Source organism: Molothrus aeneus, chromosome 6 (assembly GCF_037042795.1).
Source record: "Molothrus aeneus isolate 106 chromosome 6, BPBGC_Maene_1.0, whole genome shotgun sequence".
NCBI classification, from domain to species: domain Eukaryota; kingdom Metazoa; phylum Chordata; class Aves; order Passeriformes; family Icteridae; genus Molothrus; species Molothrus aeneus.
The window spans coordinates 59,934,823-59,961,679 of record NC_089651.1 but is presented as its reverse complement, the minus strand read 5'-3'; the positions used below and the strand labels follow the sequence as shown (position 1 = coordinate 59,961,679).

General features: G+C 49.7%; 1 protein-coding gene across 5 annotated transcripts in view; it reads left to right on the top strand.

Annotated features, from left to right (window-relative positions):
* Nucleotides 1–796: 796 nt before the first annotated feature.
* Nucleotides 797–26,857, top strand: part of SAMD4A (sterile alpha motif domain containing 4A) — a 102,982-nt gene continuing 76,921 nt past the window's right edge. For 3 of the 5 annotated variants that reach the window (XR_010783896.1, XM_066552954.1, XM_066552953.1), the window contains exons 1-2: nucleotides 799–938; nucleotides 1,207–1,798. Coding sequence is in view for 4 of the 5 variants with exons in the window: in XM_066552954.1 (XP_066409051.1) it covers nucleotides 1,603–1,798 (196 nt within the window). In the remaining variant the exon portion in view is untranslated. Of the gene's footprint in view, nucleotides 939–1,206; nucleotides 1,799–26,857 lie in introns of all 5 variants that reach the window. The other 2 variants (XM_066552955.1, XM_066552957.1) reach the window with 2 other exon arrangements.

Genomic DNA, 26,857 nt, shown 5'->3' with positions numbered 1-26,857 from the left:
TACTCCCACAAATGAAAAGCCCACAGATAAAAGCACTTTACACCTTTATTTTTGCTTTATAAAATGTTCGATTATGTTCAGTGTTGGATGCCTCCTTGCAAACACTTGTGCTTAGGGTTTTTTCTCCCCCATTTCCTTTCTTGTATATACGTAGATCACTCACCCCTTGAAATGGGATGGAAATAAAGGAAGAATTAAAAAAGAAAAAAGAAAAAACGAAAGTAAATAAATGAGAAATGGGAAAGGGAAATAAAATCTGCACAGGAAATGATACACAAATCCTGTCCCTGCACACTTGGCACTTGATGGGGTTAAATCCGTGCATATCTAACAAGTATATCTAATATGCAAAACTATGAAAAAAAAAAAGTTTTAAAAATTACCATTAGGGGACGAGGCCACATTTACCAGATCTCAAAGCGGCGCTTTTTCCCCCCAGAACACCCCCGCTGCCATTACCCCGCAGCCCACTAGAGGGTGGTTTCCTCCAGCGGGAGCTCGGCCGCGGCGCGGGGAGGGAGGGAGGGAGGGAGGGGATCCGGAGTGTGTTTTCCAGCATTCCCCGGGCAGGAGGAGCGCCCAAAATTCCCGAGGGGAGTGGCAGAGCTGGGGGGGGGGACACAGAGGGGACACACGGGGGACGCGCGTCCCCCTCGGGCTCCCCCCTCCGCCGCGCGCCTCGGCCCCGCCCACCCTCCTATGACGTCACCCGTATGCAAATGAGCGACATGGGGGAGCGGGGGCCCGGCGCGCGGCCGGGCTCAGTCTCGCGCCGCGGAGCGCGCGCGCGCCCCCCCCCCCCTTCCCCTCTTTCCCTTTTCCCTTTTCCCGCCTCCTTCCCTCATTTCCCCCCCCTTCATCCCATGGACATGGCACGGCCACCTTAAAGCGCCGCGCCGCCCCCTCCTCCCCCGATCGCCGGGGCCGCTATGAGTCAGGTGAGTGTGTTTTTATACGGAGTGTGTGTGCGGGGGAGAACTTTTGGGGAGGGGGGGGAACTGTGCTGCAGTGGGGGGGGGGGGGGGGGGGAATTCTGCTGGGTGCTCCCCCCCCCATCCCAAATGGCGGTGCTGGATGTGGGGGGATCGCGGTGACGGTGGGGGAAGAGTGGGAGGAAGGCAGCGGGCTGAGTGGGAGCCTTCCTCTCCATCCTCCTCGTCCTCCCGCAGCCCCCCTGACGCCCCCTCCTCTCTCTCTCTGTTCCAGGTGTGAAGCCCCCGCCGGGAGGAGGTCGTTCCCCTCGCTGGCTGCAGCCCTGACGCTGGGATTTTCCTTTTTTTGGCTTTTTTTATTTTTTTTTTTTTCGGCCCCACCACCTCCCTCCTTCCCTCCCTCGCTCCCTCCCTCCAGGAATCCAGCGCTGCACCGGAGCCAGAAGAGAGGGAGCAAAACCCAGCCCAGGCCGAGAGCCGCGTCCAGAAACCAAACCCGCCCTTCGCGTCGCAAAGGAGAATTTTTTTTTTCTTTTTTTAATCGTTATTATTATTATTATTTTTATTTTTAATACCCCTGACCCGAGCACGGTGGCGGCAGCGGCGCCGGGGCAGGGAGGCTGTCCCGGTTATTTATTCTCTCCCCGCAGAGCTGTCCCTCCGGCTCACCATGATGTTCCGAGACCAGGTTGGCGTGCTGGCCGGGTGGTTCAAGGGCTGGAACGAGTGCGAGCAGACTGTTGCGCTGCTCTCCCTGCTCAAACGCGTCAGCCGGACCCAGGCTCGCTTCCTCCAGCTCTGCCTCGAGCATTCCCTGGCAGACTGCACCGAGCTCCACATCCTCGAAGGGGAGGCCAACAACCCCGGTGAGTGGCGGCGAGCCTTCTCGGGCGGTGCTCTAATGCCGTCGAAATTTAAAAAAAAAAAAAAAAATACACCCGAGAAACGGGTGCGGTTTGGGAGCCGGGGGGCTCCTCCAACTCGGTTCTCTGCTCGCGTTTTATTTTCCAAACGGGGTTTGGCTTATTTCAGTTTGGTTTTTCACAGCAAACTACTCCGCTCCATGGCGTGGTGTAACTACGGTAGCATGAATGATTGGTGGGTTTTTTTTTTTTTCCTTTCCCCCCCGTGCCCCCCCTTCCTCCTTCCATGCAGTTTCCTGTGAAATAAGTAAGTCAGGTCACGTAGAGTCTGGATTTTCTAGGCTTCTTTTGGGCAACGTGGCTTGCTTTGCTCTCTGCAACATGCAGAAGCAGCCCATCGCTACCTCAGACGAACTGTTATTGTATAAAGCTCTGGGCAACTGGGTTATCCTATTTTTTTTTTTTTCCTGTTAAATGTGGCAATTCCTATTTCATCATTCAGATCCTGTTTGGACGCATTTTTTTCCTGCGGCTCTGAATACCCCCTTGTGTTTCAGCAGAGCTCTGAGAAAATATGAGTGGACTGTTTTCATGTTACTGAGCGTGCAGAGTGCAGGACAGCAAATGTGCGTGGCTACCGAGAGTGTATTTTTCTTTTATTTATTTGCCATTCCAAGTTGCTCAACTCCTCCAAAGTAAATGGGAGTTGGGGCAGGATGGGAATGGCACGGGCGCCGTGCGAATTGCGCCGTGTGTTCCCGTATTTATTTATGGGGGGTGTGTTACAGATGTGTGCGTTCCTAAGCGCGGATGTACACAGGGATGCAAGTTGCTTAAAGTAGAGTTTTTGTAACACAGAGGGCCAGCAGGGAAGGTGAAATATCATTTAGTTGCGCAGTTCTGTTTCTCCAACACCTCTCAAAAAAAAAAAACAAAAAAACCCCAAACCAAAAAAATCCCATAAAAAAAAAATCAAAGCAACCCCCCCCCCCATTCCCAAGCACCGAAATCGCAGGGGGCTGGAAGCTCTCGGGTGTTGGGCTGTGCGTGGCAGAGCAGTGCCGGGGAGCGGCCGGCTGCGTTCCGTGATGGATGGATGGATGGAAATCCTGCGGCCGGATCCCGAACAGAGCCCCCGGTGTGGACGGGGCGGGAGGAATGCAGGGTCCTTCTCCAGCTGTTCCCTATTAGAGCACCGAGCCGGCAGGATTTGGCAGCTGCCTGCGCTGCCATTTGATGACAAGGTCCAGCGCAGCGCCGTGTTCCACCGAGGACGGATTTAAGTCCTTCTGCAGGAAACCGAGCCTGGAGCTGCTCCGGCGCAGAGGGATCGGGGCTGGCTACGGGGGAGCGAGGCTGGAATTGGCCGTTCCCTTATATAGCTCGCAGGAATGAGAGGGAGGAATGCTGCCGAGTGCGTCTGGGCGCAATGCTGCTGCTTTTATAAACAGCTGAAGGGATGAACCTCATCCATCCCTTTGGGTGGGGAGGCCCCGGGGGGGGCCGGGAGGGAACACATTCTCCAAACTCGGCTGCTCCTGGATAAATCTGCAGCTTCCCGTGCCAGCTTCAGCACAGCTTTGCTGTGATTCCCTCTGCGAATTGGTGTGAGCAATATATTTTTAATTTTTTTTTTTTTTTTTATCAGCATCTCAGCTTTTCATTCCCGCTATGGGTTTGGCAGTAGCTGTGTCCCCTCAGCTGGCCAGGGAATTGGAGGGGGGGATTTGCCTCCTGCCATCAGGAAAGGCAAATTGTGAAGGAAAGCAGGGCTCTGAAGTGGCCCTGGACACAGAGTCACGTAGGGCCGCCTGTGTGGTGGCATTTTCTCAGTGTAAGGCTGGGTGCAGACCAGGGTTGGGCCCTTCCCATCTCCACTCGTGCGAGCAATCCCTGCTTGCCCCTGTAATCCCGGTGACCTTGCTTGGCGCGAGGATTTCTCCTGCGTGCAGGGCTTGGCACCCAGCCCCTGCCTGGCCCTTGCTGCGTTGGTGGAGCTGCCTGAGCTCTCCCTGGCCTGCCTTCCAAAAATGATCTCTTCCTCCAGGGCATTTGTAACTCCAATGCCAAAACCTGGATCCACTGAGTTCCTCTTTCTCACTGAGCATCCCCTCTGTATGGCTTTCCCATGGGATGGATGGATCCGTGCATCCTGGCACTCCTGTTGTAGTGCAGGGAAGCTGAGCTGAGATTTGTAACCAGGCTCGGTTAGGAAATAGCTTTTAGTCTCCTGTGTTGGTGCTGCTTTCCTAAAACCACCTGTATTCCTTAAATCACTCCTGTTCCACGCCTGTTTGGCAGTCTGGCACTTGTCTCTTCCCTGGCAATGGAATCACACCAAGTCCTGAACAGCAGCGTTGTCATCAAACCTTGCATTACTTGTTACTCTTTGAATCCTGGTGTTTGCATTACTAATTTGGGCTCGATTCTTTCCCAGGCTAGGGCCTGAGGTGGCTCCTGGTACATTTTTCTGGTGTTTGCTGACTTGGAAATAGTGGCTTCCTGCTTGTAGGTGTCCCATTGTCATCCCTGGTTGGGGATGTAGAGCAGGGGATGTTCCCTTTCCATGAAATCCACTGTCTGGGAAGGGGTTTCCATATTCTGTCTGTCACCAGCTCAATGGAACTGCTGGGCTAATGTCCTGGAGCAGGTGTTGGAATTACACTGGGAGAACTGAGTTGTTTTGTACATGCAGGACCTGTTGCTTGTCCCAGCTCTGTGGGGAGATGGGAAAACTGGAATGTTACTCCCAGGTGATGGTGCTTAGGAGAAGGTGGCAGCCCTGTTGTGGTCCACGGTGGATGGTCACCATCCTTGGAACTGTTACCACCAACAGCAGAGATCAGGAGGGTCCCAAAGGGACACCAGAGCTCAGAGATCCTCCCTGACTGGTGGTGCTGGGCTCAGAGCCCTCAGGTGTGTGCACCAGGTGTGGAGGAAAACCCATTTCAGCAAAGGTGTCCAGGTTGTTTCTTGCCTGGTAGACTCAAGATGAGAGGTCTGATGAATGGCAAATGTGATGGGAGAACTCAAGGAAGAAAATTTTTTAACTGGTTAATTGCCACAGAGAAGCAAAGATATTTAGTTTGGAGGAGTTCTGTCTTGGTGGTTTGTTGGTTTGGTTTTTTTCCAAGTGTGAGGGTATTTTCATAATGACAGCCAAGCTGTCCTCACCAGTACTGCAAACCCCACGTGGCTCTGCTGGGTACAGCTGTGTATGAACCTCAGGAAGCCCTGAGGATCCTCCTGGTTCCATGGTTCCCTGCCTAAGCCTGAAGGGGTGGATGTAACCTTGTTGGGAAGCTGCATTGGTGTGCAGGGGCTGCAAGACCACCTGCAATCCATTGCTTGCTTATAAAGGGAAAATAGGAGTGGGAAGCAAACATGGAAGGACATCTATACATTCTTCATAGGGTGAAGTTTACAGCTTGGGATTGTCCTACACAGTGGCTTCACTGAGCTTTAATGGTTTAAACTGGTGAAGAATGTGATGGTTGTTGCTAATTCAACTGGAGTGTGAGTGGCTTGGTCTGCTGAGAAGGAGGAGAATATGGAAACCATATTATCTGTGCACAGAAATAGAAGTTTCAGGTATTGCATAGCACTATTTAAAAGCCTGCTATAACTTCCTTCCTTCCTTCCTTCCAGCCTGGCCTTGCTGGGCAGCTTCAGTCCCAGCTGCTCAGAGCTGTCAGGACACAGCGACCTCCTCTGAGCTTCCAGGAAAGGTCAGGCAGGAGTGGGGTGGGAATGGGACCTGTGCTGCTCCTGGGGCACCCAGGGCTGCTGGGTTTGGCTGCTCTGTGGGCTGCAGACCCAGTGAGGAGGTGTGAGGGCTGTGTCCATGAAACATGGTCACAGAGGGCAGAATCTGCTTTCATCCACTCCAGTGTCCCTCTGTGGTTTGTTCCCAAAGCAGTCCCACATCCCACCCCACCAGCCCTGGCTTCCTCATTCCTGCAAGGTTGACACAAGTGCCCAAAGACTCCTGGAGGTCCTCCAGGTGTCCAAACAGCCACGTGCACTGATGGAAGCAGTGACAGCTTTAAGCCCTTGGCTTTAAAGGACAACACACTTTCTCTGGCCTGTGCACAGGACATTCACTGCTCCATGTGTTAGGGCCAAAATCTTTATTTCATTTCAGCAGGCTGTCAGGTATCACAGGTATCATCAGGATGACCTAGATTGCTCATCCTGGGAAGGACTGGCCAAAGGAAGAGACAAGGGTTGCAGGGAGCTGTAATGTCTTTTAATAGACCAAGTGATGCAGCTGGAAAAATGGCCAGGCATGAAGGTGCACCAGCTCAAAGGAGGGCTTGTGTGCTTGTGGGTTTTTTCCCAACTGTACCAGCTGGTCTATTAAAAGGCATTACATATTCCTGCAGACCTTGCTGCTTATATCCTTAGCTCCCTGTGGCTCCAGCCCTGCATCTGTTGCTGCCACCCCAGCCACAGTCTCCCAGCCCATCAGGAAGCTGCTACCCCTGCACTGTGCAAATTTTGTAGTTCATCCCCAGTGACCCCCACTGATGGCAAATCATCCAGTGCCCAGTTTGAGGCTGTTTCCCATTTAAAAACAAAATAAAAATTCTTGGCTTACAGTTGCATTGCAATGCTGAGCTGTGGTTTAAATGTCCTTGGGCTGTGTGAGGGCATTGCTGGGCTGTCACACAGTGGGACTGGAGGAGCCCTGGAGGAGGAGGAGGGGGTGAGCAGCTTAGCCTGTGCTTACTGGATGTGATGGGGAGTTCTAAGTGCAGGGCTGGACATTGGCATTGTGTGGTCATTCCACACACTTCTCTTCCTGGAGAGGGATGTGAGCAGCCCTGCTGGCTCTGCTCATTAAAAATTAGGAGCTGGGACTCCTAAATGGAAAGATCACAGAATCACAGAAAGGTTGGAAGGGACCTGAAAGCTCATCTTGTTGAAACCCCTCAGAGAGGGACAGCTCAGAGTTCATCCAGCCTGGCCTTGAACACTTCCAGGGATGGGACAGCCCCAGCTTCTCTGGGTGACCTGGGCAAGCCTCAGATCTGCTGAGCTGACACTTGCTTTTGACCTGCTGCCACACATCTTTCCCAGGTTTTGTTTGCAAACTTGAGTGCTAAAAGCTATCAGTGCTGGGACTTTTGGGAAATACTAAGGGTAGGGGTACAGAAGTACAGAGTGCTGTTAGCCAGGGGCTTTGAGCCAGGCTACACACCCAGTGTTCTCTTGTGATTCAAAGCTATTTTTATGTTTAGGGATGCTTTCCAGAGTGGCTGTGGGAAGCACTGCAGGCTGCAGGAAAGTCTGTGGTGTGGCATTACAAAGGTTCCCCTTTGCTGTCCCCCTCACCCCAGTGCTGGGACCTACAGGAGACTCTTCTGGGCTTGCACTTTGCTCTTCTGTATTTTCTCCTATTTGTTTAAAACCTCTCCCTTGTTGTTCCTGGCATGAGTCCCTTGCAGTAAGAGGAGTAAGGAGATACTCCTGTGCCTGCTCCCAGAATTTTGTCAGCATGAATGACAAAGTCTCCTCCATTGGCAGAGCTAATGAGGGCCAGGTGTTTTGGATGGGGGGTGGCAGAGCTTGCCAGGGTGGTAATTTTTAGGCAGTAATGGGAATGAAAAAGTTAACTAATGGTAACAGCCTGTTTTGCTGCCTGGAGCATGGTGTGGTGCAAGAGGATTGCTCATGGGTGAGCTGCTTTTTCCCAGAGACCTTTCCATACTTTGTGTCCTTTTAACCATTTCCTCAGGTAGTTCAGGGAGGGGTCTGATGCCAGGGTTAATGCCAGGGTTAATTTCCTCACTGACTTCAGTTGGGAAAAATCCCACTGTTGAAGTGCACATGAAGGAGGCAGGGAAGCGTTTCCTGCATCATCACAGACCTGAGCTGGAATTCTCTGCTTGGACCAGCTTGTTCCTGGATTCCTTCTGTGCAGATATATTGTATTTGTGCTTGGAAAAGCAGCAGAGCTGGAGCTCTTTCTCTCCTACCAGAGTGGGTGCAGGGAGGATATTGGTGAAGGAGAAGAAGCACACAGAGCATCACTATCAGGATATAGATTGATGGGAGAGGTCGAGGACAGCTTTAGATCAAGAGCTGAATAGGAACCAGCTGTAGAGCCATCAATTAAAATAATCTAGTTTGTGAATACACTTATCTGCAAACGAGATTAAATGGATGAGTGGGGAAAGCGCTCTGCTTGCAGCTCGCGCTGCTGCTGCTGGATGATCCTCTGCACAGTTCCATCCTTTGGCGTGTTAGACCTCAAAATCTGAGCAAAGCTGCCTGCCCATTTCACCAATTACACATTTGCAATTAGGCCAGTTGATTTTAAAGCAGCTGATGCTCCAGTCAGCTGAATTTTCCCACAGAGTTCCCCTGAAGCAGTTGAAGGTTGTGGATCACAGTGGAAATTCCCACCTCCCTACAATTTCTCAAGCTTTGCCCTTTCTTTTTCTCATGCTCCATCAAAAAAGACCACCTTGGTTTCATCTGTGGCCTGTGAAAGCCACTTCTCACTGAGCTGGGAGTGATGTTTGCAATCAGTTTAACTGAAATAGTAATTAGTGTGAGCTCCAGCTTTATTTTAGGATGCATCCGTCAGTGCTTCAGCGCTCCGGCGTCGAGCTCGTGTCTAGTGTTACCACAGATAACTGCTGGGGGAAAGGGCACCCCTGGCACTGCCAGTGCCCCCCAACCCTGGGATGGGCTCATCAGAGAGGGGAGAAGCTGCTGTACTGCAGTGCTGTGTTTTGGGGCTCCCACCTGATGGCCCCAGTTTCCTCCTCACTCCTTGCACGGTGCCAGCTGAGCGCAGGAGCCCACACCAAGCACAGGTCGCTGTGTTTGAAGCCCTTTTTGCCTGCAGAAGGGCCCCAAGGGTGGTGGGATGAGCCCTCACGTGAACTGTGTGTTTGTGCAAATCTGCCTCTGAGTGTGCATGTGCCCTTTGTATTTCCTATTTTCACCAAACAAACAAGACCATTACTATTTTACTAACTCCTGGTTACGTAAGAGCTGCTGAGGGATCTAAAAGAGGCTGCAGGTCTGATGCAAGGGAACCCCAGGCTTGCATGTTCATCCCTTTTCCCTTCAAAAATGGTGTGTTTATCTTCCCAGTGCTCTGGTCCTAGGAAGAGACACAGAGATTTGCAGAGGTCATTGCTGAGTGCGAGTTGGGCAATGGCAAACAGCCAAGGCAGTGGCTTTCCATCTTGGCCCAGTAATTACAAATAAAGTTGAGGTTGGAGTGAGCAGATCCGTTCCCAGCTTCCTCTTCCGCAGCAGATGCTTTGAGTGGAAGGGCAGGATCTCATCAAAACAAGGCTGGGATTCTCTGGTGGAGAAGGTGCTGCTGGCTGTTCTTTGGAAGGGGTTTTGTGGGCAGAGGGAGTTGTGTTTCTGGCACAGGGGGTTGCAAGCTGGATTTTCTCTGATGGAGCAGACCATGAGATGGTCTCATCCGTAGCAGGACAGCCCTGAAACTTGGTTTGCTCTGGTTCTGGATGCTGAGCAGAAAATGAGCCTGCTCAGGGTGAGTGGGCAACTGCAGAGACAGAAACTCAGTTTCACAGAATTCACAGAATCACTGGGTTGGGAGAGACCTTCAAGATCATCCAGTCCAGCCCAGCCCCAACAGCTCAACTCAGCCCTGGCCCCCAGTGCCACATCCAGGCTTTGTTAAACACACCCAGGGATGGGGACTCCGCCACCTCCCTGGGCAGAACATTCCAGAACTTTATCACTCTTTCTGTAAAAGACTTTTTCCTGATATCCAACCTGTATTTCTCTTGGTGCAGCTTGAGACAGTGCTTTATTCTGTACCTGGCAGGAGCTGGCTGTGTTTGGAAGTGCATGGACTTCTCCTGGCTCTCCATGCAGGAGACAAACACACCTGGCTGAAGCAGGAGGAGCTGTAAGTGAAGGATTTTCCAGCACAGGCTCACCCATCGTGCCAGTGTGGGTTTTATTGTTCAGTGTGGAGTTTTATGGATGTATTTACACACAGTGACTCCATGGCCTGGCTGCATCAGGGGTTTTGGTGAAGGTGTCTGGATCTCAGCCTGGTTTCTGTGCTGGGCTCTGTGCAGGTGTGTGCTGCAGCCCCTCAGCTGAGGCTTCCTGGGCTCAGCACTCCTGTCTGGAGCCTGCTGGGGTTGCCTGTCGATTTCTGCTCTCTGAGTTGAACCCAGGGTGCAAACCATGTATTTCTCTGCCATTAATCCTGGCTGCTGCCCTTGCAGACCTCTCAGGGTGTTTGCAGTGCTTGAGCTGCAGTGCAAACACTTTCTTCTATTCTGTCAGAATAATCCATGGGGCAGAGAAAGGTGCTACCACAAATCCAGGGTCATTTTATGTTGTGTACAAGGGACTGTCAAAAGTGGGAAACACAGATGGGTGATAACTGTGGTAGCTCTGTTGCACCAAGGGCTGAGCCAGCTCCTTCCACCACCCCTGCAAACCTTCCCTGTTACTTGCAGGAGCTGGATGGGGCCCAGCTTGTTGAGCTATCATGCCTGGAGATGTTATTTTACTTAAAATAATGTTAATATTGTGACTGTCCTCTGCAGGATTCAGCAGCTCTGCTCCACTCTTTGCTCTCAACCAAGGCTGCCCTGCTTTAGAAGCGTGGGGTGCTTCAAAAAGCTTCTCCTCTGTTACTGATCCTCACAAATAATTAATTCCAGATTGCTTTTTTTTTTTTTTTTTTAAATACAACTTGTTTCAGGCAAGCCACAAACCTGCCTTTCTTTTAACCAGTTATTTCTCCTGCTCCTTGGCTGTGCTGTTGCCTGGTGGGGAATGGGCATGTTCTGTGTTTGGAGTTTTAATTGTTGTTATAAGAAGAAATTGAGTGGGTGGATAAAACAGGGTTTAACCAGGTTTAGCCAGAAGCATCTTAAAACCCACTTTCCATGCTGCTGCATTTTTAAATTTTTTTTTCTGTGTTTTTAACCCTGAACATCACAGATCAGTTCTCCTGTCACTGGGTTTTTCCTGTTGTCCCCTTTTCTCTGTCCCCCATCAGCAGTGAGAATTGAAGAAGGAAGAAATTGGGGAGAGAAATGTGGAGGGAAAAACCCACAACTTTTATTGTGGTGAAACTTGGCTGATCTGACATTTACAGGCAGAACATGTGTGTTTCTGCAGCAGCTGCAGTCTATGCCCATACATTTTCCTGTTGGGATGTTCCTCTTGTTTCTCATGCAGCAAACATCAATGTGATTTTTCTACCTTTTTGCTGACTGTTCCCCAGCGTGCTCAAGTTGCTACAGGGTCAGCTTGGTTCTGGGTTGGGTTTTTCTAAAATCTTACACTTGCAAAGAAGTGGATTATTAAAAAAAATGCAAAGTCCCCTGGCTGTTTCCCTCCAGATAATGCAAACATAGATGAAATGTTGAGTTATAACTACCTGAGTGACCTTTTAAGATAAGAATTGTTATTGACTGGTGGTATTATGTTAAACTGATAAGAATTCTTTTTAGAAGAGGAGGAAAAAAAGCCCAACAAACCCTTCAGTAACCATAACAACTTACTCTGCAGTGCAGGGACAGCACACAGCTCCTTCCTGGCACTGCTGCTCGGGGCTTGAGGGTGGCACCACAGGGATCCCATCCAGCAGCTCCTTGGGGAAACCTCCCCAGAGCTCCAGGTTGTGCTGTGAGGGATGCCTGAGGTCACTTGGCTGCTCCTGCTGCTCTCAGATCTCTAATTTCCATCATCTGTAGGGAACTTCAGCTGGGGAGTTGTGCTGAGGCTCAGTCTGGTGCTGGGGGTTTGGCTGGGAGGGAGGGATGGGTGCTGGGAGCAGGAAGGATCACAGGAAGGATCACAGACTTCCAGAATGGTTTGGGCTGGAAGGGACCTTAAAGCTCATCCAGTTCCACCCCCTTTCCATGGGCAGGGACACCTTCCACTGTCCCAGGCTGCTCCAAGCCCTGTCCAACCTGGCCTTGGGCACTTCCAGGGATCCAGGGGCAGCCACAGCTTCTCTGGGCACCCTGTGCCAGGGCCTGCCCACCCTCCCAGCCAGGAATTCCCAATTCCCAAAATCCCATCCATCCCTGCCCTCTGGCAGTGGGAAGCCATTGCTCCTTGTCCTGTCGCTTCATCCCTTGTGAAGGGATCCAAAGCCCCTCTCCAGCTCTCTCATAACTTTTGTAGGCACTGGAAGATCTCTGAGGTCTCCCTGGAGCCTTCTCTTCTCCAGCTGAACAAGGATGCTTTTGGAGGTCAGAGGGGGATGCTTTCAATGCTCCTTGCTTAAGAAATGAGGAATGAGGCAAGGAAATCCCTTCTTTGCAGTGGCTGTGCTGGCAGGGTCAGGGCAGCCCTTGGAGCCCTGTTGGGAACTGGACCCAATCTCTGTGTCCTGGCAGAGGTGCCAGCTCCTGTTTCAGGTTAATGCAGTAGATCAGGAGTGTGATGGGTACTTGGAGCCTTCCCTGGCCCAGCTGAGCCCCCTGGGCTTTGTGTGCATGTGCTGCTCCTGGGAATTCTGTCAGTTTAAAGCAGAATTCACACTTTGGTCACTTTCTGCTATCAGGGGTTGTTAGTGAGACTGTTAGAGCTAAAGAAAATCTGCCAAGAGCAACTGGGATTTTTTTTATCACCTTCTTCCTTCCCATCTCCTTGCACTTGTATTACCTGACAAGGTTCCAAATTTTCATGGAAAATGAGCTCATAGCTCACAGGTGTGGGGATGAGCCCAAAGCTGAACAAAAACCAAACAGCATCCTGGAAAATGCAGAGACCCTAAAAAGAGAGAGGATAGGCCTGATAAAATACTCCAAATATTTTAGAATTAGAGATGAGGGGAAAACAATGCATTTGAATGCACAGCAGAAGAGGCAAAGGTGTGCAACTTTGTGTGTCTGCTCAGGAAATCAATTACTTAAACCTGCTGGGTTAGGAGTCATGGCAGCAGCAGGGAAGCTGTGCAAAGGTGTCTGCTTAGCCCCTGCTTGCCAACCTCTCCTCACATTCTTCTGGAGCAGCCAGTTGGATGCTGAGTGCTTTTTGTAGCCGATGTCAAATCTCGGTCAGCCGGAGAGCCTTTATAAATAAAGGTGTCTGCTGGTATTCAGGCATATGTGGATAATAGCTGCTGTAATTCAGCTGTCCAGCCTGGCTTCCCAGCTTTTATAAATGACTGATCAGAGATTCCTGAGAATGAGGATTTAAAGGGATGGAGCTGCTGGAAGTGGTCTCTGTGCTGATAAGTTTAGCGAGTCTCTGCTCCCGGGACAGGTGGCCAACATTGCACTCCCTCCACTGATGTCCTGGGTTTATATTTCACACAAAGCAAATGTTGCATTAATAAAACTTGTGCTGTGCTTAGATGGCAGGGCTCTGCAGTCATTTTTTTGCAAGCTGCACTTGAATCTTTGAGTTTGTAATATTATTTTTTTCCCCCTGTTATTTATGGGAGCCGGTAAACACTCGGAGATCTCTCTGGACAAGCCACAGCAGCTGGAGGATACTGGTTTCTCTATGGAGTGGAGGAATTTCATCAGAGGAGCTATTGTTCCTCTGTGTTCTCAGCATTTTGGCAACTGTTCTTTAGATTAACCCTACAGAAAGGGGAGGCTGCTCTCTGCTGGGTCTAAAATAATTACAAAAATGTGCGCAGATGCTTTTGCATTGTTAGGAATCAGTCCTGGTTGGTAGTGGGGAATGGTGTGGGATTAGGGAATGAAGAAACCCAAGTTCTTTAAATCCCTCCTGAAGCCAGGCTGGATGTCAGCATTAATGTTAAGTTGGTTTGTGGTTTTGAAGTGGGAGTAGTTGGTGTCTCCTGCCTCTGCCCTGAGCAGTCAGTAACCTCAGTGTGTGATAGCTGGGGTCCAGCCCAGCTGAACTCCAGCAGAATCCTCCCTGGCTGGAGGATCCATCGCCCTGGACTGTGTGGGGTTTGCCTTGGCAAGGTTTTGGTAGCAGGGTGGCTTCTGTGAGAAGGTACTGAAAGGCATCCACAGCTTCTGTGGGAAACCTGTGCCGAGGCCTCACCACCCTCACAGCCAAGAATTTATTCCCAATATCCCATTTAACCTGCTGATAGCAAAGAGCCCAGGTAATGAGTTACAGGGATGGCCTGAGACAGCCAGAGCAGTGTCAGTTTGGAGGGATGAGCAGCCTGGATAGGGCTTGGAGCTCCCTGGGATAGTGGAAGGTGTCTCTGCTCTTGGCATGGGGTGGATCTGGATGGTTTTTAAGGTCCCTTCCAACACCAACCATGCTGTGATTGCTCATCCAGGAGCTGGTGTGGTCCCTGCATGGGACCCAGAGGAAAAACAAGCCCATGATTTGTGGCCAAGGGCTGATGGAGCTCCTCGCTCACCCTGCAGCAGCTTCTCCCTCTGCCAGTGCCTGCAGGGCTGATTCAGCTCCCAGCTCTGTCAGTTGCCAGATCTGCAAAACATAACCAAATTCAGGGTTTTTTTTAATCTTATGTGCCTATTTTGATTCAGTTTACCCATACAATTACACTAATTTGCTTTATTACACGCAAAAAGATTAAAAATACATCTGGCAGAGAGGATTAAAAGCTGGTAATCTGGCTGCTAAGAAGCACAGGATGCTTTAGGATTTCCTTTCGAGGTGTGTGGAGCTCTGGAACAAGAGCAAATGTGATCCTTTGTAGTTGGAGTTTTCATAGGGAGAGCTCATTAAAGCTGGTGTGATTGTTTGAGTGAACGAGAAATGAATGAATTTAAAATGTAAGACTAAATCCTACCACATTAAAGGGGTAGTTGTGATTTAAGAGCTCGTTTTTGGTTTGGGTTTGAGTTTTTTTGTGTGTGTAAACCTGGAGCAATAGGGTTGTTTTACCTTTTAAGGGATTTAACAAGTCTCTCTTAATTTTCTTTTAATGTTGCAGAGCTTAAAAATAATGCAAGGTCAGGCTGAGCGTAACTAATTCCAGTGTGAAAGCAGAGGAAAGCCTGTTTCTCCAGAGACTTACAATTAGTGCAGCAATCCTCCTCAGTGCAGCCTTTGAGAGGGATGTAGCAGGAAAAAAGACTGCTGGAATCTTGATAAATAAAAATATGTGCTTGGGGATTTTTTCTTTTTCCTTTTTTTTTTTGTCCAAGGAGAAGGGGGAGCCCTATAAAAGCCAAGGTTTAATTTAGTTTTGCTTGCTTTCACATGTGCCCCAAGAGGGCTTGTGGCAGGTCAAGGTGTGATGAAGGTGTCCTTGGATCTTTTGGGGGCTGGCAAACCCCTCTGGGGGTTTTGAGTGTTTATCACTTGGTTTAGCTGGGTTTACCCATGGCAGGGTCCCAAGGGTGCAGAGAGATTTTCTCTGAGCTCTGCTGCTCTGTCCCAGTTTGGTGCTGGGATTCTGGGGGGCTCCCCTTAGTGTTTCACAAAATCTTTTTGTTACACTATTAAGACTTACTGTGGTGACTGTTATCTTCATCATCTTGATGTCAAAAACCCCAAACGTGGCCATTTTCACACAGCTCTGGGTGTGCTGCCTGTTCTGGCCTCCTGTGTATCAAGGAGCCCAAAGCATTCTCCTGCTTTTCCTGCAGCAAGCCCACAGCATTGATGTGACAAAACCACACCTGGCTTTGGTCAGGCCACCCTTGGGGATCCCCCAGCGTGTCCTGGCAGCTGTGCTGCTGTGACAGCAGCAAAGAGGCGTCACTGTGTCACCTCAGTGCTGCAGGGGATGCCCCGGGCCCCACTGCCATCATCAGAGAGCTGCTTCCCTCCTTGTCCCTTCCCACATGTGTTAATTCTGCTTTCCAAGCCTGGACTGCTGCCACAGCCCGTGTGTGTCCCTTCTTTCCGTACATTGTGGTCTCCTGCTGCTGCTGGAGGTGCCTGGGAGCTGTGACACTGAGGGACACGTGGGGGAAGGGGAGTTCCCATGTCCTTGCTCCCATTTCCCTTCCCTTGGCCACAGTCTGTTTGCATGGTGGTGGCAGTGAGTGTTTTGTGCTGGGAGCCACCCAGGACACTGAGGTCCCATTTCCTGCCAGCCTTTTGGCTCGCAGGGAGTCCTGGGCTTGTCCCATCGGTGCCAGGGATGCAGGGATGGTCCCTCTGGGTGTTGCTGTGTGGGATGCAGCCAGCAGCCTGCCCTGCCCTCGGTGCCAGCTGGAGCCCTGCCCGCAGCCCAGCCCTCCCTGGGCATCACCTTCCCGCTGGCACAGCCACAGCCACACAAAAAGGGTTTTCCTCTCTCCATCCCCTACCTGCTGCAGCACTGCCTGGCCCTGGGCAGGGACATGGGGCTCTGGGGAATCTCTCCAGAGCCAGGATTTGGGCTGTTTTCATCTCCCTCAAAATATCTGCACCCCCTGGTTTGCAAACACTGCCTCGCTCCAGTTGAGGTTTGGGGTTTTTTGTTAACTCCTTACGTGCCCCTGGTTGATAAAATTTGGCCTGTTATAGTAGAAATCCCAGCATGTGCTGCCTTTTTTTTTCTTTCTTTCCCCCAACAGAATCCATATGTTGCAACTTTGAGGAGAGAGGAAAGCAGCATTAACTTTTCATGTCTAGCATCGCTAATTTAAGGGGTGAGAAATTGGCCTGGGTCTGTTTTTTAAAGAACTGAGCATACACTGATAGTACCAGTGTTGGTACTGAATAACTTGCTAAGCTGAAGGGTGCAGCAATATCTAAAATTAAATCTGTTCTTAATTGCTGGGTTATAAATGGCAGCGTTTTCTCCAAATGGAATTAATTTATTATTTTTCATTTGCCGACACGAGTCTCGGCAGCACAAACCCAACGTTTTGCATTAATACAATAATAAGGCACTTCCAAAAGGTGTGTTTGGCATTTGTAGCACCCAGCACAATCTAACAAATCATAAACTATGTCAAAATACCCCTAAAGTGGTAATTAAAACTTTTTTTAAAAATGTAGAATAGATGAATACATTCCAAATTGTGACTTTTCAATGAAGCTCTTTCATAAAAAACATTGTTTCTTGCCAAAACAAATTCAAAGGCATTTTTGTAATTTCTGCTGGGGAAAGGAGGAGTGTTTATCCAGCCTTTCATGTTGGCTGGGCTTTTTGACTTTTATTTAAAACTTAAAAAAAAAAAAAGAAGGCAGTGTAAAAAAAGAAGTATTTTTGTCTGAATGTGCGTTAAGAAGTCTCACTGCTGTCCTCTCTGGAGCAACATGCAGTGAAGGCTGGAGTGTAGGGTGTGCCTTGGGGTGCAAGGCTGTCTTTAGCATCCCATCTGAAATTCAGTGGTGATGGGATCCCATGGCATGTTGTATTTGGGGCAGACACAGATCCCAAAGTGGTTCCTGGAGTTGGGGATCCCATCAGTGGCTCTGCCTTTGGAGGGGGGAACCCCCATGGGTGCTGGGCATGGGAATGGGGTTCCCCTGGCATCCAACCAGTGCACAAAGCAAAACTGCTTGAGGTATTTATAGCTTTTCCTCCTGATTTTTATTTTATAATTTGAATTTTGGATGTGTTTTTGACAGCTTTTACCTGCTGAGTCACCATCCCTCCTCATGCACTGGAGCTGCTCCTGATGTACTGAATCCCTGAGCAGGCTTGAGCAACCATCATTTAAAAATAAATCCTCTCAAGGAATTGGGCTTTTTCCCCCTCTTTTTTCCCCTCATGTCACCAGCTGCTTTTCCCACTGTGTGTTTGCTCTGTCACACGAGGCTGGTGTTCTATAGATGCAATCCCTTCACCTTGCCCAGGATGGCTTTGCCATTTATCACATCCCACCACCACGTATCCTATGGAGGAACTGTGTGTGCAAGCAGATAACAGAGCAGCCTGTGGAGATAACTGTATCTGATCCTGCACTGAGCACTCTGCTGCTCCTGGGATGGGGCTTTGTGGTGGTGAACCACAACTTGAGCACAAACTCATTCTTGTAGCTTGACTTTATGGACACAATTCCCTTCTTGCACTGCAGCGCGTTGCTGTTACTTCGGGTGGATGGGAAGGGACAGTAGGTCTTTCCAAGAGTAATCTCAATATCCAAGTCAGTTTTCTTTCCTATTTCCCAGGTTCAGGTGGCAGGTGTGTTTATAGTTGGTTTTGCAGTGCTGCTGAGTGCTTGATCTGCATCACTTGCTTGCAGACAGCCAGACTGCAGCAGCCACCTCTGCAGAAACTGCTTGGGAAGACCTTGGATGTGTGCAATGACACTTGTTTAGGGTATTGAAGCATCTACCTTCTGGTCCCTTCTGCCCCAAAAATGCATCTCAGATTTGTTTTGCTTTATTATCTCTAATTTTGTGCATTGGGTGGTAAATGGCAAGAACATTGTTAGCTCCTTCCTGTTTCTGTATCCTCACACTCCTCCAGCGCTGATGCTGCAGATGGAGAATTACAGGAATGGTTTGGTGGAACTGACCTGAAAAATCATCTCATTCCCACCCCCTGCCATGGCCAGGGACGCCTTCCACTATCCCAGGTTGCTCCAAGCCCCATCCAGCCTGGCCTGGAACACTGCCAGAGATCCAGGGGCAGCCACAGCTTCCCTGGGCACCCTCTGCCTCCCCACCCTCACACAGAGGAATTTCTTCCTGATAATTCATGGTGTGCACAGCTGTTCTGCCTGGATGGTGTATTCCTTATTTTGTGGGTGCTCCCACCTTCCTCCTTCCTGGGGAATTTGCTGCAGAAATGAAGTGTTCAGTCTATTTATAAATTTCAGTCTCTGTATTAATCCATCTGTCTATTTATTAACCCTCCAGGTGGTTGCATTTCACTGTAATACAGCTGCTAGTGGGACGTTAATCTTTGTGAAAGTCTATTTTAGTTTTCTCCTGGTAGTTCAGCCTGCTGTCATCCTGTGGGGTAAATCCTCCCCTAGGAAAGAGGAATGGAGACTATTTAAGGAGGAGCAATTTGTGAGGGAACAGCTGGAGATGAAACTGAAGCCAGGTTTGGGAGGAGGAGGAGGAGGCTGGGAAGGAGCTATTTCAGGGGATGGTTTGTCTGGCTGGCCATGGAGGTGTCCACCCACTCCTTTGTGTTTGATCAGCACTAGTTTTGGCACTTTGTTTAATATGTGGCCCATTTTTCCATAATTAAGCTTCTCCTGCCCTGGGGATATGCTGTATTGGTCAGCCAGGAAATCCTTGCCCTCACATTCAGCAGGGCAGCCCAGGTTCCTGTGGAACCCATCCCTGGAGGTTCTCAACATCCCTGGAGCTGTTCACCACCCTTGGAAGTGTTCAAGTGTTCATTCCCATCATGACTGGATGTGGCACCCAGTGCTGTGGTCTGCTTGAGAAGGTGGTGACAGTCACAGGTGGGGCTCAGTGATCTCAGAGGCCTTTTCCAACCCTTCTGTGATTCTGGGAGTGAATCCCATGGGAAATATTTGCCTCTTGTCCCTCCCCCTGTAGTTTGTCAAGAGGACACAGAAGATGAGAAGCTTTGTACTTTGTGCTGCTGTAAAATCTGAATGAGTAATTCAATAATGAGTAGCTATCAGTTCATTGCTTTCATATTAAGGAGAAATCCTGTGCTTTTAAAGCCTTTTTATAAAGATTGGGTTGTGAGGTAATTTCTAATCTTGCACGACTAACGGGTACTTGAACATAAGGCTTCCTTTTATCATTGCAGTCTCTTTTGTTAGAGCAATCATCAGCATATGGTTTTGGAGGATTTAACATCTCAGACACATGGTGACACTCTCCTAGTCTTCTCTGCACATGCAAGTCTAAAAATGGCCTTTTTTTGGTTTTTTTTTAAAGTCTCCAGGATGCTTGTGAGTACTTGGAACTAGAAAAGAAAACAAAAGGCCCACAAACACCAACAGGTTTTGTAAAAGAAGGTTTCTAAAAATGTAACTTATTGAGGAGAACACGTGTGTCTGGGCTATAACATAGAACTTGTTGACATGTTTTGCTAAATTTGCTCAGGTTTTTTTTTATTTTAGCAGTTGGGAAAAGCTTGTAAAACTGGGGAATGTGTGCAGTGGTTTTCCCTCCTTTCTTAGCACTGCTGCTTCTTGTTGTGTTCTCCTGAGGCTGACTTGTGGGTGGGTCCCAAATCATCTTTTTGACATCTTGTGCACCCAGCCTGGGGACAGCTTCTTCCATCCTACATCTCTCTGCTTGTTTAGGAGGGAGATTTGGTAACTGTGGATTTTCCTTTCTTCCCTGTCAGCCTACACAGGGACCAGAGGACCAGGGACCTGCTGTGTCCTGCAGGCCAGGGAGGGAGCAGGGATGCTGCAGCCCCTCTTCTCTCAGGCTTTAGGTGCTTTTGGCAGGGTGGAAACACTAAATCACATTAGGGGTGTGTTCTGGGAAATTAGGGCTATGGTGGCATGGGCTGTGCATCCTCACTCCTGAGCAAAAAGGGTTTGTGGTTTTAGGAAAAACCTTCAGGGTTGTGGGATGGAACTGGACAGTTGGGCCTGGAGCTGCTGCAGTTCTCCTCTCTCTGTCCAAAGGATTTTGGTTTCCTCATTACTATCAAATAGAGGATGAATTGGGCTGTGCAATATTCCAACTGGTTTCGGAAAAAAACCCAGCTTTTTAACAAAAAAAATAAATAAATCTGGCTTCCTCTCAGATGTTCCTGTGGTTGGTGATGTCTGGAAAAGAAGATGGAAAAGGAGAGGAAATCCTACTTGGGGCTGAAGGACAGTGTTGTGTTCCTAGTGCCAGAGCCAGGCAGTGGAGCATTGCCAGGGCTCACTCAGGGCTCGTTGTGGCCACTCATTTCTCAGCTCTGGCCATTTTCCCATCAAGGTAGAAGCCACAGAAATATCTCATTTTATTATGTTGCCATGAGAGAGGAAGGATTTTCTGTCTCAAATAACAGCTGGAGCTCAGACTTGGAGCAACCTGGTGTAGAGAAAGAAAGAATTGGAGGTGGTCTTTATGGTCCCTTCCAACTCAAACCATTCTGAGATTCTTGGGCTCTTTTTTCCCAGTGCACCGCCCATTCTGTACATTTATTTCTTTCTTCTGTGCATTTATTTCTTCTTCTTATTGGTCCCTGTGCCAGCCAAGATTCCTGTGGAAGGTTCCCCACTGACATTCCAGAGGACCAGGGTGCCTCAGCCTCAGTCAAGGGATTTTTCTGACAGGTGGACCCCACCTCTCCCTCCTCTTCCTCAGCTGAGGGATCCCCTCTGGCTCTGACCTGGAGTCTTTTGGAGACCCTTCAGGAGAGCATCAGACCTTGTGCAGACAGGGGGGGTGGTTGAATTCCAGCTTCCATCTCTGGAAGTATTCCAGGGACGTGCAGATGTGGCATGTGAGGACACAATTCAGTGGTGGCTGTGCCAGTGTTGGGTCTCAAGTCTTTCCCAAGCTGAACTGTTGCACAGTTCCAGTCTGGAAGTGGGATGAATGGGAATTTTGGGTGTCTGAGAGGGTGCCTGCCCACCCAGGCTTGCTGTGGGATGGCTCCAAGGGGACCCTTTGCTGATTGTGGGATCCCTCATATCCCAGACTAGGAACTGATGCCCCTAATCCAAACCTCTTGGAGCTGCTGCTGTCCTGGTTTCAGCAGCAAAAGGGGAATGTAGGCACTGTCTGGTGGGTGCCAGAGCTGCTCCCCATGTCCAGGACTGTGAGAGAAGCACACACACATATCCCAGAGGCTTGGCTGTTGTTTCAAAGCTGCTCTCTGGCTGTTTTAAATTTAGGAGCTGGCTCCTGCAGGCACAGGATAAATGGCTGTGCCCTGGGGCAGGAATTGGACAGGGCATCTGCAGTGACTGGAGCTGCTCCTCTTGCTCCTCCTCCCACCAGATCTGCTGCCCTGTGTATTTCCACCTCACCTGTGACATCCCTGCTCCTGCTTCTGAGTCAAGTCATCAGGAATTGCAGGACCTGGGGGGAGATATTCTGATACTGGGGAAGAGAAAAAGTGGTGAGAGCAGCTCTTGCAGGGTCTCAAGATCTGTGACCCACATCTCTGCATCCCAGATACCCAACCTTGTCCTGTACTTGCATTCAGATGCTAAAACCTGATCTGGGCTCAAAAATCACATTGGTACGGGCTAGGACAGCACACAGCTCCTGCCTGGGCAGGCACAGGCTGAAGTCAGAGCATCAGCATCTGACTTGATGCTTGACCTTTTGTGTGCTCCCTGTTGCAAACACATTTCTCTGCAGGTCTGGGGGAAAGAAATTGGAAAATATGTAGGGTGTGTGCTGAAGGCAATCCTGGTGGGATGGATCCATCCTGGTGGGATGGATCCATCTTTAGCCCAGGTTTGTTTCTTGCTCCTCTCCTCCCTCTCTAAGAGGAACTGGGAGGATGAATGGATTCACTCTGAGGGCTTTGGATGGAAAATGCTGCAGTAAGCACAAAGTGTGGTGTGGGCACAGTGCTGCACATCACTGGGATGGTGCCTCTTAACCTGCATGGAGAAATGTGCTGGTGTCTTTCAGTGTGGCTTCAAAAGGCACCTGTACAGCTGGAGGGGTAAATGTAGGAAGAATATTCAGTCTCCAGCTTTCAAAGCAAAGCCTTGCCTTTCCCATCCTTCTGTATCAGAGTCCTGTATCATGGACTAAACCATCCAATCATTTTAAACTGCCAGGGCAGGTTTCAATGAGATTTTAGGAAGAAATTCTTTGCTCTGAGGGTGGTGAGGCCCTGGCACAGGGTGCCCAGAGCAGCTGTGGCTGCCCCTGGATCCCTGGAAGTGCCCAAGGCCAGGCTGGACAGGGCTTGGAGCAGCCTGGGGCAGTGGAAGGTGTCCCTGCCATGGCAGGGGCTGGAATGAGGTGATCATTAAGGTCCCTTCCAACCCAAACCATCCTGGGGTTCTGTGGTCACACATTACACGTCCCTGCTCAGAAAATGCATTTGAAGACTCTTTATTTTTCCTTATCTGACTGTCAGAGAGAATTGCAGCTCTTCATCAGGAGCCCTGACTCCCTTCCTGTCATCAGGCAGGTTTAAGTAGAAGGAAAGTTTATTTGGTTAGAAAAAAAAAATCAATAAAGCTCCACCTGAATTTTTCTGAGTTATTTTCTTTTTGGTCAAGAATAGCTTGGAAACAAGAGCTGAGGTGTCAGAGCTGAGCACAGTAATTTATTTGGACTGACTATAATAATTTATTTTGAGCACACTGCAGAAGCAGGAGGCTGCAGTGGCTTTGCTACCCTTCATGTGAGTAAAGGAGGGAGAGATGAGAGTAGGATTTCTGCTTTGGGGGGTGCCTGACATGGCCATCTTGGCCAAAAACTGTGAGTCCCCCATTCATCCTGCATGCAGGGAGCATTTGCCTCACCCATGCAGATGTGGATAAAGGGGGAGATGCTCTGCAGACCCCTCTGCCCTGAGGTTTCCTTGCAAAAGGCTTGGAACAGCTTTTTGGCAGAGCTGGGAATTTGTTCCTGTAGGAACAGGGCTCTCCTTAACAGGAGATCCTTGAAAATAAATGTGTATGTTTTTGGTCTGGAAAATACTTTTGTATCCTTAGATCCTCCAGCCAGAAGGGAGCATGCTGATCTCTGCTCTGGCCAGACAATTGCTCTCCCTCATTCCTGTAGCTGAGCTCCTGCTTTCTGGGTGAGCTGGATTTGATTTTGGCATTTCCCATCAGCTCCCTGAAGTGGGGTCAGCTCTTGCCTGCTGCTCTTTGCAGTGGGTGATGTGCTCCCATGGCTGGAAATCCTCTCTCCCATGCCTAACCTGGTGCATGTCAGTGTCACTGCAGGGATTTATCCAGAGGTGAAGGCAGATGCTCAGCACTGAGTGGGAGGGTGCTTCCTCCATGTTTTGCCCTCACCATCCCTTCTCCAGCCCAGTGAAGGGACAGTGATGGGTAGCAGCATCCCCTCTCCCTGCCTGTTTCCAGTGGGTCCCATCTGCATCGCCAGGAGGGAGGATCAGGAGCTGGGGGTATCCCCATGGAGAACACACCAGTTGCACGGACTCCAGCCAGGGCCAGTGGCTTTCCTGTGCCAGGTTGAGTGATAAAGGCCCCCTTGTTAATGCACATTGCCTTAAGCTGTGTTTCCACAGCTTTGCCTCTGTTTACTGAGAGTTTTCAGACGTGTAATTCCACCGGATCTGGCTGCTTACGGAGAAGGCTGGATTATTTGTGTTTCACAAATAAGGCCAGAAAACACAAGGGCTGGAGCACTGAAAGGCAGCTCTGCATCACTCCTGGTGGAGTTTCTTTTTTGGTGCCATTCTCCTGCCTTTTCCTTTTTAAAATTTATTTCTAGCCATAGACACCCTTTTCTCTGGCCCACGTGTTCCCTGTTATCCATGTTCTCTCCTGTTCCCTTAAACTGTTCATGGCTCTGGATTGTTTCCTTCTGGAAGAGAGTCTTACCTGGACTCCCTACTCCCCTTTCACTTGGAGGGTCCTTTTTCCTAGTGCTTTTTAATTATTTTTTTTCTTTCATATAGTAAAACCTTATTTTGAGAAGAGCTGGGATTATAAATAATGAGACCTGCCTCTGAGGAAAGAAGAAGTGATCTGTTGTGAGCCTGGGAGGCAGGAGCATCCTTTGGCAAACCCTTTCCTGGTATGGTTGTGAGATTGGTAAACTTGCTCCTGTCTCAGTGAACTTTTGTGTTCTCAACTCTCCTTTTTGTCCTGCTGGCCATAAAACCATTGGAGGGGCTGGTTGACAGTGGCACCTGTGTGAGCTGACAGCTCTGCATCCATCTGTCCTCACAGGGCACAGCATCTCTCCCCCATCTCCAGTGGAGCCCTTGGGAAAGGCAGCTCTGTAAAGGTAAAGGAGCAGTTTGGTTAATTAGAGCTCTCTGGACCTTTTCCAGCTGGATTCCCAGGGAAGCAGGGGACAGCTTGTGTCCTCAAGCCAGGCACCTGGACCACGGCTCCAAGGCTCATACCCAGACACTGCAGGGATGGTCAGGCTCTGCAGGGGGACAAAAAATAAACCCTAGAGGCTATTTTTTCATGAAAAGGTTTGTAATGATCCCCTTGTGGTCCAGCCTGTCCTTAAAGCACCTTGCAGGAACAATTAAAGCAGTGCTGGTACAGCCATATGTTCGTGTGAACACGGAGGTGTTGTTGCCATCAGCAGAAGTGTTGGGAAGAACATCTGTGAAAGGGGTGGGAGGGAATTCCCAGACCATCAGCACAGCAAGTCCTGTTCCTGTCAGACCCATGTGTGGTCTCCAGAGCTCCTCCTGTGGGACCAGCTCAGTGAGATGCTGCTCGAAAGGATTTTTAAAAAGAGCATTTTTGCCATCTGCACAGCTGCTCAGGGCAGGCTGCAGGACAGCCAACATGCCCAGAGCAGCAGGGCCTGTCCCTCAGCCAGGGAGCCTTGGTTTTCCTGAGCTGGAAAGAATTGCTCTGGATAAACTCTGTAAAGTCTGGGTTTGTGTCGTGGTGGAGTTGGTGAACAGATGCCCGTTGTTTTGTGGAGCTGTGGATGAAAACCTGACAGCTTTCCTTTGGTTCTGCTGGATAGGGCTGGTGGCTGGGGGTGCCCCAGGGATGTGAGCAGCATGGAGCTGGTGTTGTTTTAGAGCCAGGAAGACGATAAAAGGGCTGGAGAACACCTCCTGTTAGGAAAGACAGAGGTTTAGGACTGTTCAGCCTGAAGAAGACTCCAGGGAGACCTTGGAGCCTCTTCCAGAGCCTAAAGGGGCTCCAGGAGAGCTGGAGAGGGACTTTGGGAAAGGGCCTGGAGTGACAGGACAAGGGGGAATGACTTCCAATGCCGGAGGGCAGGGATGGATGGGAGATTGGGAAGGAATTCCTGGCAGTGAGGGTGGGCAGGCCCTGGCACAGGGTGCCCAAAGCAGCTGTGGCTGCCCCTGGATCCCTGGCAGTGCCCAAGGCCAGGCTGGACAGGGCTTGGAGCAGCCTGGGACAGTGGAAGGTGTCCCTGCCATGGCAGGGGTGGAATGAGAAAGCATCAGGTCCCTTCCAACTCAAACCATTCCAGGATTCTCTGACTGTATTTACCTGCTCTGTGTCCTGAGTCTCTGGGCCACTGGGTGCTGAAATTGGGGAGCTGAAGGTGGGCTGTGTGTGCCTTGTCCAGCTGCTGCCATTCCCAAGGGCTTGCTGTGTCCCTTAACTTGTGATCTACAGGATGCCACATCCTCAGCCTGACAGGGAATTTGTGCTGGGATCATTGCAAGGGGATATGTGGGAAATCCTCTCAGTAACAAGGCCTAAAAGTGATGCTTTATAAACTCTCATGTCCCAAAAGCCCAGCATTTTTGGGGACTTCCTTGAGTTCCATCCAGACCCACTCTGCTGAGATGTAAGTTTGGGAAACTGACCCCAGAAAGCAGGAGAACAATGGGAATCTCTTTGGGCTACTTCTTTTCTAATGGAAAACAGACTTAAGGACTTTGTGTCTTGTTCTGGGGGAATTAAATAAATCTTTGAAGCTGTGCTTGCTCTCTGTCTGACTTTTCAGCAGAGAAATTAATATCACCCCCATTTTAAATGTATCTTTGTAGAAGTGCATCCACAGTGCTGAACTGTGGGTTTGGGGATGGTGGATCATCACAGCCATGGTGCTGTGAGTTGATGCACTTGGCAATTCTGCCTTTGTTGGTCAGGGTTGAGGCAGAGTGGGGATGGGACTGATCCCACAAAATAAAGAGTTCTGAGCTTTGTGTTCCCAAACCATCACACAGCTGTGAACTGGTCAATGCCAAGCCTTTATCTGCTTGGTCACACAATTGTGGGCCAAATTGTGAACCATGAGAGAGGAGCACAAACCCCAAACCTTGCCCTGGCTTGCTCCTACCCTGGCTGGAGGCACAGCTGGATGTTAGGCCACATCCCAAGCACAAGGAAATGTTCAAGTCCATAAAATGTTTGTCACCAGAGAAGTGTTTAGGAGGATGTGAACCCCCAAGTGAAGGTTTGGTGCTGGTTTAAATTCTGTAGAGCAGCACGTGAGCTGTGTGAAAAGCACAATGTTCAAGCTGCTTACATCCAAGAGACTCCAGATGCTGATAATAAGCAAATTAGACTCTTAGAGTGTTTTTTTTAATGGCCCATGATGTTTCCAATGGCATTTTGTGTTTCAGACTTCCTTGGTAGGGCAGTGGTAGGATCTAGAAATATCTGAGGCATCAACAGTGTCTCTGTCTGTCTCCCTTTTCCCATCCAAAGATAATAAGAGCTGCAGGGC